The sequence below is a fragment of the Anguilla anguilla genome, chromosome 11 (assembly GCF_013347855.1).
Source record: "Anguilla anguilla isolate fAngAng1 chromosome 11, fAngAng1.pri, whole genome shotgun sequence".
Taxonomy (NCBI): domain Eukaryota; kingdom Metazoa; phylum Chordata; class Actinopteri; order Anguilliformes; family Anguillidae; genus Anguilla; species Anguilla anguilla.
In genome coordinates, this window is record NC_049211.1 from 21,171,082 (window position 1) to 21,187,879 (window position 16,798).

The window sequence follows — 16,798 nt, forward strand, 5'->3', positions numbered from 1 at the left end:
ATGTTCGTTCGAAGGACAGTCCCTGTCACCTGTGGTTCAGTACAAGCCTGGATATGGCACACGAGCAGGTCTCACAGTTTGGGACTCAGTGTGACTTGCATGTGCTAGCTATCTCCATCATGTTAGTGTGTACAGACCACCTCTCTTGAACGTTCTCGGTACAGGAGCCCACACTACAAACCTATTCTGTGATAGGCAGATGTGCTCTATACCCTTCTAGGAGCTATTTTAAATTTGTAGCACCTCACAGGATAGTGACTTGCCGAGGACACTAAGGATCCCTAGCTTACTGTATGTGATGTGCAGATGTGCAGATGTGAGTTTCCTTGTAGTGTTCATCAGCTGTGATGTGAATCGGGGGAAAGGAGGGTTTGGTTGGTCCTGCTCTCCCGTGCTGAAAGTGGGTGGGCATGAGAGCGAGCAGTAGGGGCGGGGCATGGGGGTGGGGGGGTTTGATTGTATCTGATGCTCCTTCCCCGGTTTACAGTGTTCGTTTGCCTTTAAAACCTGATATTTCTGAGAAGCGAGAGATTGTCCAGGGACACCCCGAAACTCCCTCAGACAAAGAGAGTGTTGAGTTTCGTTCAGGGAGGGGCGCTCGACTCCTACAGCTGGAGAACAAAAGGTCACAGAGGTCGGACCCTGTTAACTGACCTCACTCCCTCCCTCCCCGCTCGGAGGGGAGCGGGGGGGAGGGGGCCACGCATCGCTTCACCTCCCTCCTTTTTTTATTTCGCTTTAATGTACAGTCATACACCACAGCCTCCCACATGAAGCAGCGCACCACCGTTCCCCCCAACTCCTGCACTGCGCAGCCGCCTATTTGTGTCTACTCTTAAAAGGGGGTTTTATTTAGCATAAATGTTGAAGCCAAGGGTGGCTGGCTGCCATGGAAACCAAATTAAACTGAGAATCTCTTCAGAAGGAGAAATAAAAATTATTCGGACCTGTTGTTTCGAGAAAGAAACAAAGCAAGATTGATAATAGGATTTCGATAAGGCAAACAGTATTTTTGTACTGGTTGTTTAAAATGCACTTATTAAGCAATATATATATGATATTTTATGTGTGAAATATATTGAGACCATTGTTTGCCCCTCCATTTCATGGAATTTGGTGGAGACGCTGGTCTGCATACAGAATGAGGGTTCTTTAATCACGTGGGTAGGCTGAGTGGATGGGGGTTCGAGGTTGAGTTTCTTTTTTGCTTTACTTTTTTTTTTTGTCTGTCGTTCTTTTGTCAGGGAAAAAAATCTGATCTACTTTATTGATTGACTGTGTGTCTCCAGCCCGCTGGTGAGAGGTGGGTGGCTTTAATGAATTCCTCCACGCTGTGCCCCCAACTACAACCCCTGCTCCCCCATCTTAATTAACTTTACCGTGTGTGTGTACGCCTGCGCGTACATCCATATGCCATCTGAATCCACACAAAGCTCACACCCTTCCCAGCTCGCACATTCTCTCTTCATGGAATTTGACGGTTTACGCGTGCTGTTTTTTTTTTTCATTCTTCCTCCTCTCAGCCTTAATATCTGACACGATTAACAGTCCACCCTAACAAATCGCATCTGGCAGTTTTTTTGGCTTTTCCATGGGCAGGCACACAAGCACACGAAACTGATATTTCAGCCTAAGACCAATACAGTAGCTGCCAGGATCAGGTTGGCAAGGAGCCTGTTGCGTTTCCCCATTTGTGTTGCTTCTGAACCTGTGGGCTGGCCAGCCCAATCATTCCAGGCCCCTCACCTCAACGCCGCTGAGCAGCAATTAGTCTTCTGCTCATTTCTGAAGCAGACGGGCTGGACGTTAAGAGCCGCCCTGAGACCGCAGCGTTTCGTGTTGCCTTACGTTGTATTTCTCAGCAGTGCATTTTGCTCGCTTGTTTTGTGGTCTTTCTAATTACACATGGTGGGTGTTCCTGTTTTTTGCCCGAGAACACAGTCAAGGTGTATCAGGATTCATACTGCAGAAATGTCATGGAGTAATCCTTCTACGAGGAGACACCCATTTGGGCACTTGTAGCAAAAGTCAACCGTTACTGAATTGTGAAATTATGCAAAGTCTCTGACTGTACTGATGGTTGTTCACTGATAGCGAGGGCTGGGATTTGGGGCCTGTGTGGGTGCCTTGTCACTGACCACCGGTGCATTGCACACGTATCTGACTGCAGAGTCAGAGGAGGTAGAATTCAAAAACAACAAACCGAAATGTTTATCATTCTGACTTGACTCCCTGCATATGTTACCTTGGTTTCATTGTGAGATACTCATTGGCAGTCTCCTCATTTCCCAAAAGTTCAAAAATGGTATATACTTACGTTAAAGCGAAAGCTGAGTATTATTCCTGTTAATAATAAACATTGGTGCCCTTGAATGGCTTGTGTACAGCTGATTTCCTCCTGACAGCGTTGCTCAGAAACAGATCCAGCGGTTCCATCTCTTCTCTTCTTACTGTGCCTGACCTGCCGTGCAGAATAACCGCCTGTGTGTACCATGGTGCCCCACGTGATGCTCCTTCCATAATTACGTAGTAATTTCACTTTTGAGCACTTTCTGACTGTGAGTTTTGTGTGTAGGTATGCGTGTGGGTTTTGTATATTGGTGGGGGCTTCTGTGTGTGTGTTTGCATGTGTGTGTGTACATACAGTGTGTCTGTGTGTTTCTGGGTCTGCTGTTTGTGTTGGGGACAGTGTTTGGTTGTGTAGTTGTGTTATATCCTCTGTACTGGAAGGCTGCACTGGGGGCAGTGGTGTGTTTTAGGCTGGCCTGAGTCTGTGGCCCAGCTGTCCCCCTCCTGCCTGCCTGCCTCCAGCAGACTCCGGTGGGACGGTTTTCCATGAGGACGGCTTTTCCTGGCAGCGTCCCACGGCAGACGGGAGCGGCTTTGTTCCTCTCAGTTGTTATTTATACAGCGTGGAGCGCTGATATTCACAGAGCCCGTCAGTCTCCCGCTCTTTTATGCCCCCCCCCCCGTCTCCTGGGACCGCACGGTAAATACTCAGCGTGGCTCTTAGTTAAGGTGTGTGTTTGTGTCTGTATCTGTGTCTGTGTGCGTGTGGTTTTGTGCGTGTGTGTGTGTGCGTGCGCGTGTGTGTTTTGTGGGGGTAGAAAAAAATTGTTCATACAAGAAGATGATGGATCTGGGAGATGCAAGGGTTGGTAAACTGTGTGTGACTCCAATGAAGTTGTCATCAACGGGCTGCCAGTCGTGCAGTTTGAAGGAGGCAGAGCTGGAGAGGAGCCGCTGAGCTCTCCTGGTGGCAGCTGTTTTGAACAGCCTCCTTCCTTTTTCCGCTGTCGAATGAGTCCAAACCTCTTTCTGGAGAGTGCGTTCCTCGCGTGTTCCACAGCCTTCTCGAGTGTGTGGATTCAGTCAGAGATGTGTGCTAAGCTAATGCCATCGCTCATATCCCACGTTTTATTTTCATATTGAAATGGTGCTTTTGTGGGGGTGGAACCTTTTTTTTTTATTAACTCTGACTATGGTTTCGCCGAGCCAGGATTGTGTGATTGCACATGAGTCTTTCTGACTTTTTGTCTGTTCATCAGTAGGTTGACAGACAAAGGTAAGAATGGATTTTGATGAAAGTTGCTGAAAAGATTGGCTTTAGGATCTGTAAGAAATTACTACATTTTAAGAGTATTATTGCTATTATTATATTTTAACCACTAAACATGACACACGTACACTCCCCACCAAGTGCCACTAGCTGCAAGTGAGACAAAAGCAGAGGTGAACATGAATAATAATTTAAAAATCTCCTAGATTAACCTAATCTCAATGACTACATAAAAAAGAAAGAAGAGAAAGTGACTGCTATCGGAGACATAGCACGTCACCAGTCCACCCTCACTTTCCCACCACGTCTTATCTCTACCCCCATATGCCTTTCACCTCTTACCACAGACCAAGCTGAAGTCTAAGAGCAAGATCACAGATGCACCTACAATTTGAATATGAATGTGCAAATGTGAACATCAGGCTGTGGTTTTGCCGGGTAGAGAAATGGGGAAAGGCATGTGGTTTAAAAAGGTGGTTTTCTACTTGCGTGCTGAACTCTTTCATACTAGATCATAACCCCCGTAGAATTGACTCTGATAACCTGTAATGAAACAGTATCAGTCGGAAAGAGGTAGTTCATTTTCATTTTGCTTTTGCCATGTTTGTTGATCGCAATTACCTTCCGACTTTGTTCTCGGGATGGGTACGAGTAATGGGTTAATCAATCACTTATCATTGGATATGTACCTACTAGGTCTTTTATCATAAAGGTTCCGCATGCACAACCATATCTTGGACCTTGGCTCTATTTATTGATTTATCATACAGTATGTAAAAAAAGCCTTTTCTCCTTAAGTATTCCTGCAAATAATACTATACAATAATACCCTATACAACTTAGCAATGAACGTGTCTTTCTAGCACCTCAAACCGGGTTACTTAATATTAAAATTCAGTTTGGTTGTAAGTCAAAATGGTCTCACAGCATGTTTGTTATCATGGATAGCTAGCTAGCCAACTACTGAATTATATTCAAAACAGAGGCTACACTATAAACATAGTCAAGCTATAACTAGACTAGCTACCCTCTAGATAGTCATTTATGGACATCAGGCTGACCCTGTTGCAAGTATAATATTGTAACTGTTGGCTTGCTTGCTCTTAAAATTTCCACTTTATTTATTGAGCCAGACTGATGTGCATGAATTGAGAACAGTGATTGTACATTTTCAGGCCTCACTTCATAGTCGGGCGTATATGGAAAATGAATGTTCATGTCCCAGCCAATCTGAATTGAGTATTCAGCCAAGCTGTAGTATATGCTCACTATAAAGGTTACAATTTGGTGGATGGCTTCTCCTTGAATACCGATTGGTTCCTCCAATCGTGACTGACCAATCACGGGTCCTGATTCTCTCCACAGTTGCCGATGTCATGGAGCCCAACAGCTCGGACAGCCGCGGCGACCGGCTGGACTTCTTCGTGAAGCAGGAGGAAGCGCTGTCGGGCGACCCCGCCTTCCTGTCGCAGGCGCTGGCAGCCGAGAAAGACGACCCCGCGTGCCAGGCCGCCTCCGTGGCCAACCTGCGCGCCGCGCTCATGAGCAAGAACAGCCTCCTGTCGCTCCGCGCGGAGATGCTGGGGGAGGACAGCCCCCTCCTCTTCGATTACCTGCCCAAAGGTGGGCACTCCTTATCCCGTAAGTTAGCCTTTTTAATCAAATATCCCAACCTGGTAGAACCCTCCCCAACGCGCCCACTCACTGTGCTGTGAGTCTGTGAGTGTCCAGTTACAGCGCGCTGGGATAATCTTCACAGTGATGTGATGAATGTTGTGTTGTGCTTGGTTTAGTTTGAATATGTGAGTGCTCAGTTACATTATGCTGGGTTCAGTTTGGCTGCTAATGTGTTCAGTTACTATTTGCTGGGTTCAGATTGACTGTGCAAGTGTTCAGTAAGGATTTGCTGGGTTTAGTATGAATGGTTGAGTGTTAAGCTGAGATGTGCCGGGCTTTGTGTGAGCAAGTCTTTATCAAATGAAAACATTTGAGTGTGCATGCTGAGTTTACCTTGAACAGGAAGGCCCTGTCAACTAAAAATATGTTTGCAGGATGTTAGTGGTACCAGTTGGAGAGTGCTTTTAATAAAAGCTTTTAAATCATTAAGCTAATTTTACGGATATTGCTCCGCTCCATCAAGTTATTTTGGACATATGGGTGTAGTTGTGTTTTTTTCTTGTCTTGCCTTGCCGTGTAATTGCATCTTTTGTTGGTTAAACTCAGTGCATTTGTTTCCCCTGAGAAAGGGAAACGAGCTCAAACTTTAAATCCGGTCATGCTCTTTTAGCCCGCCCTGCACAGATGACAAAAGAGTGGGCCTTTGATATGGTAATGGGCAGCCGGCGGGGGAACTTCCCTGCGTGTTGAAGGTTGTACTGAGTGTGTCCAATGAAGATGTCGCCAGTCGGTTTAAAGGATCAGCAAAGCCATTGAGCCGTAGCTATGACGCTAAGCTGAGGCTAACAGTGGCTTTAAATGTTTTTTGTTGGGGTTTTTTTTCGGGGTGACCAGCAAACAGCAAATGCTCTGAGTACCCCTTGTTATCCTTGGAGTTGTGTGAGTGAAAGGGATGGTAGTACCAAATATGGAAAGAAAAAAAAAATAGAAGGAACATGTTTAAAGATCACGGAGAAGTAACGCAAGCATCTAGAGTTGATAGATTGCTGCTTTTTTCCCCTCTCCCTGTCCCCACCCTCGTCTTTAACTTCAAAGCGTATTTATTGTAATCCCTGAGAAAGATTGATCCAGTGGAAGCGGGAGGTGACACAAGGCAGTCTCGGCTGCAGACGATTGCTGCAGTTATCAGTCCGACATTTTCAGCACATGGGATCCCATTTCTTTGCAATTGATACATGTCTGTCTGTCATTTATGAGGTGTGCTGACAAACGCATTGGCTACTTTTTTTTCCTTTTTGGGGGGGGTTTTGGGTGAAATGAATTTGGAAAGCTACTCAGTAATCACACTGGAAATGAATAATAATGTACTCGGTCTGGGAACTGGGCCGTCTCAATATATATTGCAGAGAAGTATAGTTTATTTTGTTTGTTTTTAGGGCCTTTGAGGTTATTTCTATGCCTGTTCTATACCTGGATGTGTCAGGCTCTGGTGTCCCTGACCTTCTGTTGGTATGTGTGAAAAGAGTGGAGGATCAGGTACGCTCTTGGATCTATCAAGTGGACTCACTGCCCCAATAAAATTGGATAATGGTGGTCAGTCTAACAATGTGGGGACCGAAATACTGTGGCAGCACAACAGGGGAGAGGTCCTCACTATGTCTGATCGTTATGATTTTCACACAGTGTGTCATCTCTCCTGCCTCATACGCAGACACATTGCCATGATGCAGGTTACCTTGACTGCAAGTCAAGGAAGAGCTCAGGAAACACATTCTGTTGGCATTTGTGACATTCTCTTTTTATGCTGGTCCTCAAAATGTATTTTCTTATGAAATCCACATTTCTATTCCCAATTTTTTCCCCCTTGTTTATTTCAAAGAAAAGTGTTACATCGATCGGTTAAGTGTAAATATGTGCTGATGGAGTGAGGTGCGCGTGCATGCGTGTGCGAGTGTGCGGGTAATTGCCTAAAATTACAGGTCGCCATGTTCACGGCTCCGCTTAATGAAGGTACGCAGAGCTCTGTTTTTTTTTCTTTCACAGGGGTTTGGCTAATTCACACGCTATGAATCTGTGCTGCAACCTAATTTTGAGAAAAGAGATTGAGGTTAAACTCTGGAGATTTTTTTCCCTGTGCCATTAGCGCTGCTTGTGATTGAACCGTGTCCCCCTGCTCCTCTTGTGAAGTAGGTGTGTTTTCCAAAGCCTTGATGTTCTGCTGGCCACAAGTGAGGCCCTGCATTGCCCTGAAAACCCCCCTCACTTACAGGCCAACTCTGCTGATGTCAACCACGGTCAAGCACCTTTCATGTGTTTAATGTACCACGGGAATGGCAGGCCAATAGATATTGCCGCTGTCTGACCGTAGCATGACCACAGATGCAGTCTCAGTGAAACTTACCTCTGCTGTCCACACGAACGTGTCATTTCTCCACGGTATGCAATGCTATCTGTCGCTGCAACTTTGGCATTGACAGCATGGCAGTGCTATTAAATTCCATGACATAACAGACCAAATAAAGTTGTTTTATTGGAAGCAGTATATTAGAAAATATATATAAAATCTGTCTGGTTGCCATACAAAAATGTTAGGGATAATAAACGAAATCACTGTGCGTTTGCCGTCATTGTGGTGTTTCTGGACTGAATGGCCGAGGTTGAAAGCATTATCCGCCGAAGGTCTCCGCGGTTCAGTCCTGCAAACGCGGACGCTGAATCAGTCCTGAGGGTCGGAGCGTGAATGGCGTATCGGGGAAAGGGCCTGCATTTGTGTTTTTAGTGGCCTCCGAGCATGCAAGCGGCCTCATTGAAAGGAGCACACGGAGCCCCTGTCTGACTGGCTGAGGCAGGTTTAGAAAAGCAATGGCTTGACAATGTCCAACTGCCCTTTGTAGATGTTCTGATAAAAGGCCTGGAAGAGAAAGTGCACTCGCCCCAGCACTTAGTCCCAGGGCCTAAAGGCCGGGAGGGCAGCCCAGTCCACCTGGACCCCAGATCGCAAGCTCTTACTTTGGAATCTCCAGGTGCTCCTTTCACCCCTCTCCAGATGGGGCACCTGGAGTTCAGTTGGAGAGGGGAGGGCCACCCCTCTACCATGCCCTTTAGCACTGCACTAAATCCTCTAGTTGTAAAATAGTAGAGTATTTTTGAATATGATGGAGACCGATTTCATTGGCGAGTATAAAGAATTTGAGTGACTTCTTCAATCGCGGGTTGCCATAGCGAAGTCAAGGTATGCTGAATTCATCTTAATGTTTTTGTCCGGGCTCCTGCAGTTTATTCCAGCCCTGCCTCAGGCTTGTTGTAATGCCAGGGAGATTTCAGTTCAAGAATAATTCACGTTTATAAAAAAGAGAGAGAGAAAAAAAAAGACAGGAAACACAGGAAACACCCGAAAACGGTCTACTCCATTTTGGGGGAAAGAATGATCATATGTGTTTTATTTTCTCTGAAATATATGGTGTTTGGAAATTGTAAATATGGGTTGTGTCCATTTTGGCCTACACAAATTCCAAAGTTAAAGCCTGAAATTTAAGCTTCACTCCCACTAAAGGGGAGTTACGCAACAGCTGTTAATTAAATTGCGCGTCCTGCAGTCAGGCTATATGAGGGAATGGATGGGGCTCAAATTCAGATGAAATTTATTTCTTTGGGGGGGGGGGGGACGGTGGAGAAAAGGGTGAGAGAAGACTGTTTTCTTCATCTCTGCCTTCTGTGAAAATGTCAGAGTGCTACGTCCGCTTACTGAATAGAACTTAGAGCAGCTATCATTGCACTAAAAGACAATATAATGTAACTGAGGATGCCACTGCTTTATTTCTGGTGCAAACACTCAGTTATGCCTCTCTCTCTCTATGGGAACATGTGTTTATCTATGTGTGTGTGTGTAATTAATGTTTACTTTATATTGTAAATGCATATATTCTAAAGGTCTCAATGTGTGTTTTGTACAAATTTCCCTTTTACCCCAGTTGCTCCTAACTACAAACTATTTCAGTCATGCTCCATGGACAATGTCACGTCATGTACATGAGTATGTGAGATATTGTCTCGGACCATTCCAAATCACTCTCTTGATTTTGTATACCTACTGTGGTAAAACCACTTCCATGTCGCTGACAATCAAATCAAAGGACACAGTGTATGGGGCTGGTTCTCCCACAATCTTCATTGGTGGAACACTCAGCACACAAGCTCAAAATGTCAGCCGCTACTTCCTACTCAAACAAAGCCTTGTGCAACCCACATGACTTGTAAACACAAAGGCAAACGTTTGTAGACCGCACCTTCCCTGGTCATTTTCTTTCTGCCTGGATCACCTAACTCTGTGTGTGTGTGTGTGTGTGTGTGTGTGTGTGTGTGCGCGTGCATGCATGCGTGTGTGTATGTGTGGGTGTGTGTGAGACTTCAGTCCTCTGTTTTAAAGTGCACCCATCGAGAGAGCAGAAACACACATTGTCCTTCTGTTCTCTGTGAAAAGCTGCAACTTTGTGTGTTTGTTTGTTTGTTTGTCTGCCATTGGTAATGACTTGTGGAGCAATATATATAGGTGGTTTTAAGGATATGCCCAACTGGAATGCGTGAACCCATGCTTGTGCGGTTTGCAAGTGAACTCATGTTACATGGAGCTCACATACTGTTTGTTGTTTTAATGATTTTCCGCAATAGTGCCTGAAAGCATTACTACCAGCCCCTCACCCAATCCGAAACCACCAAACACTTAGGAATCGCAACAAAAGCAACTGAGGCTGGCTAATACGGTGTAGCGTGATGTAATTACGCTGAAGGGAAATGCAATATTCTGTTGCGATTGGATAGCAGAGGAGTGTCATCAGGGCCTTGACTCCCAGCGGGTCTTCTGGTAAAGGGGGGCTTGGGGGGCAGGGGTGCGGTGTCGGAACGATGGGAGAGAAGAAATTCTCCCTGAGAAATTTCCAGTGGTCTGTTGGCTGCTGCCCGACACCTTACGATTGCGTTCCTCTGTCCGGATCTGTCCCCCAAGCACGGTGGTCTCTCGGCTTCCCAGAAATACTGCCCCCTCTTTGGGCTTGTGGGCTTGCGTTGGGTATCTTCAAGCCTGGATGAAGAGAGCACGGTTCCGTTCGAAACCATTTCTCCCTGACGCGCTTAATAATTGATCGTGATTGCCAAACTGTGCCCCTTAACATCATCCTCTGAGCGCATTCATATACAGTTTTCCTGAGGAAGATTTAAATGGCTGTTAACAGTGGTAATCGGCTGTTGAGCTGGATGAGCAGCGTGCACTCTTAAAATAAAGCGGGGTCTTTTTGTTCTTACTGGTGAACTGCTGCACAGATAGAGCCAGAGTCTCTAGCAGAAGTCTTCTCTGCCCCTGGATGGATGCTCTGAAGCAGCTGGACGACTTTATTATTTTGAAACGAAGAGAAAAAACCCGAGCCTCCTTCGACACCTCTCCCTCTCTTCCTCGTCTTCTGTGCCCACGCGTGGGTGGGAGGAGAAGGAAGGCAGGAGCGAGACGGAGAGAGAGCGATGGAGAGAGGAGGAGCCCCCTCACCCTGTTCCTCGCGGACCGAGCGGCTCCGCTTCTCAGACTGCCCCTCTGTGCCTTCTTGCCCCCTCACATGTTGTGTAGAAGTGGCCAGCTGGTTCTAGTTTACGTGGGTGAGACTCGTTTCCTGTGTTCCTCAGGGCCTGGCTCCTACAACAGCAGCTCCAATCGTCCAGGGGGCAAATTTGATAGCAAACAAGGGGCGTCCTCTCCTCCTCCTCTTCCTCCTCCTCCTCTTCCACCCCTGCACCCCCACAACAGGCAGCCCTCTGGGCCCTCCAGCCTCCCTCAGGCTGGGGGGCTCCTGCCAGAGAGACTGGTAGTGGACGAGCCCCTGGACCCCTCATCCGCAGAGGTAAGCAGCCGCTGTACTGACCCCGGGCCTTCAGCTCCTGGAGTCTGTGTTCTTATTGGCCGCTGTCGGTGGAATTCGCTGCATTTCCTACGGATATGTGTGCATACCATCATACCTGTGCCTGATTGTCTTTTTCCGTTTCTCCTTCCTTTGATTTTTATTTCTGCCAATGTGAATGTTTTCTCAGCACTGCCATCCAAATATAGAGTCCCAATAGAAGCACAGTAAAAGCTGCTCAGTTTAGTTTTTTAAATATTTCATTTAGGAAATATAGTTTCATTGAAAGGGGTGAAACAGGACCTTAGTGGCAAGAAAAAAATTGAAAAAGTAAAAGTCGCCTTACTGAATGGTACAAGGCAATAGAAGAGAGCATTGTGCCTATGGGATCGCTGGTCATTGGATTTATATTGTTTACTTGAATAGCATTTGTTTTCGTGGACCTCCCTCCCCAGAAGTCTCGCTGTCTCTGTAGATGAGCCATCTGTTTGTTAGCCTGTGGTGTGGCGTGCTTAGACGCGGGAGGAGGGGGAGAGGGCGGGGGTGGTTACTCGAGGGGCGAGAGGAGAGGGGGGTCGCTGGAGGTGGGAGTGAGGAGGGAGGGGCGGGCGTACCTACACAAGCCCAGGGATAAGCAAACAAACCTGTCAGAGGCATCTGCATCTCTCACCAGAGATGAGCAAATATTGAATATCCTCTTGTGAAAGGAGACAAAGAGTTATTCTCTCCCCACCTGTTGTGCAAATTGAATAGCACCCTGGGTGAACGTGTGGAAAAAAAATGCCAAACTGACCACCGTTCACAAGAATTATCCTGAGGCTGGAGCTATTATCCTGGCCGACAAAACACTCATTAGTTTGTCTCTTCCATTTTTTATGTTTTATTAAAATGCAACGCTGGATGTAACAATTTCTTTGCCTGTTTGCTTTTTTTCCCCTTTTGAAATCTGTCAGTCTGCCTGCCTTTGTGCATGCGTGTGTCTGCATGCTAAAAGAACATAATACATTACTGTATGTGTGAGCTAGCCTGCGGTGCTAACGCTGTCCCCTGCGTTTACAGGAGGAGATGCTTTGTGAAGAGGGCGCTAACGGCTCGAGCGCAGGTAAGGACAGGCTTTCCCTCTCCGGCTCTTCCCTCAGTGCCTGCGCTTTGCATGCCCTCTCCTTTCTGACGCCGGACGGCGTGCGCGGCCGTGGTGCTCACGCCCTCTCTCTGTCTCAGGCCTGGAGGGCGGCCAGCCCCCCGGGGAGGAGGATCAGATGGCGGCGGCGGATGAGAGCGGCGCGGGCGTGGCGAGCTGGCGGCGGGAGCTGGCCTGCTCCCTGTGCAAGCGGCTGTTCGGCAGCCCGGACCAGCTGAGAGAGCACGAGTACAAGCACACGCTGTCCCTCATGGCCCTGTCACTGGACTGCTTCGAGGCGCAGCGCCCCCTGGCTGCCAGGCCGCCGCCGCTGGCCGAGCAGCCCGCCCGCTACTTCTGCTCGCAGTGCCCGGCCAGCTTCACGCTCAAGTCCAACGCCGACCGGCACGAGAAGACCATCCACTTCAAGCGCAAGATGATGCAGTGCGGCCACTGCCTGAAGCAGTTCCGGGACCGCACCGACCTCAACCGCCACCTGTCCTCCGTGCACTCCAGCGAGCGCGTCTTCTCCTGCCCCGTCTGCGGCAAGGCCTTCAGCACGCAGAAGAACCTGGCCACCCACGCCAAGGTGTGCTGCCAGGCGGTCGCCATGTCCGAGCGGCTCTGGGACCTGCACCCGCTCAGGAGCGGGGACTCCGACTCCGCCCACGCCCACAACTGACGCCGCCCCTCCGTCTGTGCGCCTGTCGGCCCAGGAGCCATGGTCTTCTGACGCATGGTCCTGCCGTCCGCTACACTCCTACTGAAAGTCCGCGCTTGAATTACTTTCTCCTTGTAAGCTGTGACTGTTTATATGGATGAAGCATTGTTATATTTTATAAAAATGTGTATATTTGTATTTTTTGTATTTTAAATTAAATTAAAAATATCTATTTAAGGATTTGATATTTTATATTTTTGGTTCGCTGCAAATGTAGAAAAGCACAATCGCTATGCAAAGCAACAGGTCAAACATATATTGTGTGTTGAAGTGTGTTTAAGTGATCTCAATTCCGGGTGTATTGGGAACGTTTATCAGTGTTGGTCTGTATGTATTTTTGAGCTGATCAGTGAAGCCCTTGGTCATTGCGTAAGAAGTGATGGTTATGCTAAGCTGGAGGCAGCTGGGGGTTGGCACTGCTGGTGCTACATGGGGAACTGTTCTCTCTTCTATGCACTTTGTCTGTTTCTGGTCACTGTTCAACATGTTTTTTCTCCAAATTGGGCTGAAATATTTCCAAACAAAAGCCCTTTAAAAACATAACTTTGAGTATTCATGACCGAGAAGCAGTGTGAAATAACACAACAGCCATTCAACAGCGCCACCTGCTGGAATATGTCAATTTTCTCCATTTTCTTCCTTTTTCTGGTTTTTGTTACCTCAGTAAAGCTTGCACAGAACGGGATGAAATACGAACGGGTTGAAAAAAAAATCCCTCTCTCGCACTATTCTCAGCGTCTCCCTCTAAGCTGAACTGAATAATTGCTGTAATTGGCTCTGTGCTGCTCTGCCCCCGCTTGACCCTTGACCCCAGATAAAGGAGGAGTGGGCGGAGAATTGTAGGCGTGGTGGATTGAGAGTTAGGGCTGTGACCTCTTTTGATCCGCACGGTGGCCTCACGGAGGGGTCAGTTCACTGGGGAGTGGGAGAGCGAGCGGCCTCTTGCTTCGCTGTTTGCCGGATATCAATATCGACATGTTGCCGTTTTTGCTATGTGCTTGTACCGTTGTACATGATAGCCTCAGTAGATCTTATGGTGAGCCGCTCGGCGGTTGAAAATGCACACGGTCTCCCAGTGGACTTTGCACATATTTAAAGAAGAAACTCCCTTTTGTATTCTTTACTCTGGAAACAAGATGCAGCATTTCAGATGGCTGCTGTGAGCATCTAATTTCATCAAAATATAAATGATTTCATTGCAGTCTTTCCACAGAACAGCAGCTTTCCCACTTCTCAATTCTGACACACTGCCTTTCAGAGCAACATGTACACCTCTCAGTAAGAAAGATCATAAGATATTTCGCTAACAGTGACCTGCTGTTAAAGTTCTCCATATTATTGAATAAGAGATTTTTGCTATTTTGTAGTTTTATTAGACATTTTTACATTGCACCTCTGTAATGTGCTAATTTAGGATTTTACATAAAATATGAAATTAGAGCCAAAGAATAGGTTAAGCAATACCTTTTAAGTGGAAGAGTTTACAAAGCACTGATTTTTTGTAAATTAGTGGCTCGTTATCTTAAAAAGCTCTACCTCTGATGAAAATTCTTTATAAAAATTTTCACAGTTGACCTGGTGCTGAACAAGCTGGGTATGAGCCATAAGAATATGTCTTTCTATACAGTCACTTCTCTCAGCTATTCTCTATAGGGGGCTTGCACTGGAAGGGTCAGCTTAATGATGATGAAGGAAAATTGAATGAGTTACAGTTTTGATATTTTATTTATAATTATAAATGTTTTATTGATTTAACATTTGAATTATTGTTGTTGTTACATTTGCACTTTTGGTCTAAGTTGGCTTATTGGAGCTTTCGATTGCTTCCCATATGTGAATCACCTGTCTTCAATCACCAATTGCAAGATGCATTTGTCACTTGTTTAAATGTAAACCCCCCATAAGCATTTGGCTTACAGTAAGGCAAGGCGAGGATGAGCCAGTTGCATTGATTTGAACTGGGCCTAATGCTGTGAAAATATTCAGCTAAATAGAATCTCACAGAAGTGCCCGGTTGGGTACATGGTCATAGGAAATGGACAGCCTCTGTCTTAAGATTTTCATTTTGATTTAAAATGTGCCCTTAAACAGTGTACTTACTGTAAAACGCACGCACTGTGAAGCAGAGGCTGCTAAACTGGCTGCCCTGCGATTCTTCCAGTCCAGGATAGGGGTGGATGGGGGGTTGGGGGAGTGGGGAGTGGTTTGTAAGAAGGACCTTTGCTAAAGGTGGCCGTACCAAAGGCAATAAGCTAAAGTAATTCCGCAGTGTTTGATCAGTTGTATTTTTCTGGGGTATGGAATATTGTCTCTATGGTCTTTCCCATATATGAAATATATGGCTTGTGCTGACCTGAATGTAAGTTTTGTATGACAGGAGCTCGTTCCAGTAAAAAAGGAACTCACACTTCTTAAGGTCCATAAATTTCAGCTGCCCTTTCCTCAGGAAAACGGAAAACGAAATGCAACATTTCTTGTTTCTTACTGGCTTAAAAAATAAAAATGCTTACTTTATTCCTGAGTAGGTCTGCAGGTATTAGAAATGTACTAGAAACAAATCGTTGCTAAATATATTTGAAATGTTTAACACTGTTGTATTGTGCTGCATTTGTGATTTTGTAAATTCCTAAGCAACAAAAATACTTTATTTTAGACAGTATTTTAATTTGTATGATAGATGTGTATTTTTTTTAAAAAAGAAATATGAAACTACTTCTCTGTAGCTTGTATCTGCATTCAATAAACTGGTGATAAAGCAGCTTTAGAAACCTGTCCTTGAATTCACCTTTTAAAGTGTTTTATTTTTTATTTTTTAAGGTTCTCTTATGCTCTTTGATGCACAATGATTTGTCCTCAGTGTTCTTGAGATGTGTGGAAACCTCAGGAAATGAAGAGGTAGCGGGGTGTTCAGTCACATTACAGAATTTGCCTCGTCCTAATGTCGAAATTCAGTCTTTCAGGGGGGATTAAACGAGTGCTGCGCACCACGTTCTGCAGCACGGCCGTAAAGTAAACGGGGCCATGATACAAACGCTTTGTTTGACCTTCTTTGCATCTGCTTAACTCAACGCAAGTCTAGACCGCAGGATAATTGGCTTAGCAGCGGCTAAATAAGAAAAGGACATGCCGCTTAAACGCACTGGGCTGACCTCAGGTTACCGCCGCGCCTGTTTCACTCGAGCGGCATCTCGCAGGCATAAACCTAGAGCTGGTCAGCTCCTGCGGTTTCAGCGTTTAACTGGTACCCTACTGTCTCAAGATCAGCAGTTTCCAGGGTAACCGTCAGTTCGGGGTGGTTTCAGGGATTAAACACATGAGTTGTGGTGCTGTAATGAAATGACGGGGAAGCAAATACAGTCATTGCAAAGTCGGTCTCTACGTAGAGTCTGGTGTCTGGCCATTTGCCAATATGTTTTGTAGGCCTGCATGTACTGTATATAAGCCTTATAAAGCAAGTTTTATAGTTTTGTACATTATAGTTAAGTTTTAATATTATTAATAGCCTAGTACCTATTGCTAATAGTTTTCACATATTTGTAACTATGTCTTCATGAATTATGAGTGGAATATGGTTCCAATACAGACAGTATGCGGTCCAATAAGTCCATAAGTGTCTGCCATAATTTTTGTTGTTTTGGTCCTGTACTGCAACGCATTGGATTTGAAATGAAGCAATGAATATGAGGTTAAAGTTTAGAGCTTTAGTTTGTGGGTATTCACATATTTTTGGGATTCTTGTAGGAATTACGGCCCTTTTTATACATTTTTAGGGGACCATAAGTAATTGGACAAATTAATATAATCTAAAATTAAATTATCATATTTAGTACTGGCTGGATATCCTTTGCTTTTGATGATTGCTGAAGGCTGCAACCCATAGACATGACCAGATATGGGTA

At 45.8% G+C, this 16,798-nt stretch overlaps 1 protein-coding gene across 2 annotated transcripts in view; it reads left to right on the forward strand.

Moving 5' to 3' along the window:
- Positions 1–16,798, forward strand: part of zbtb46 (zinc finger and BTB domain containing 46) — a 49,984-nt gene that overhangs the window by 29,996 nt on the left and 3,190 nt on the right. The window contains exons 3-6 of one of the 2 annotated variants that reach the window (XM_035381519.1): positions 4,925–5,200; positions 10,847–11,061; positions 12,118–12,160; positions 12,280–12,972. In XM_035381519.1, coding sequence (XP_035237410.1) covers positions 4,925–5,200; positions 10,847–11,061; positions 12,118–12,160; positions 12,280–12,860 — 1,115 coding nt within the window. In that variant the 3' untranslated portion in view covers positions 12,861–12,972. Of the gene's footprint in view, positions 1–4,924; positions 5,201–10,846; positions 11,062–12,117; positions 12,161–12,279; positions 12,973–16,798 lie in introns of those variants that run through there. The other variant, XM_035381520.1, reaches the window with a different exon arrangement.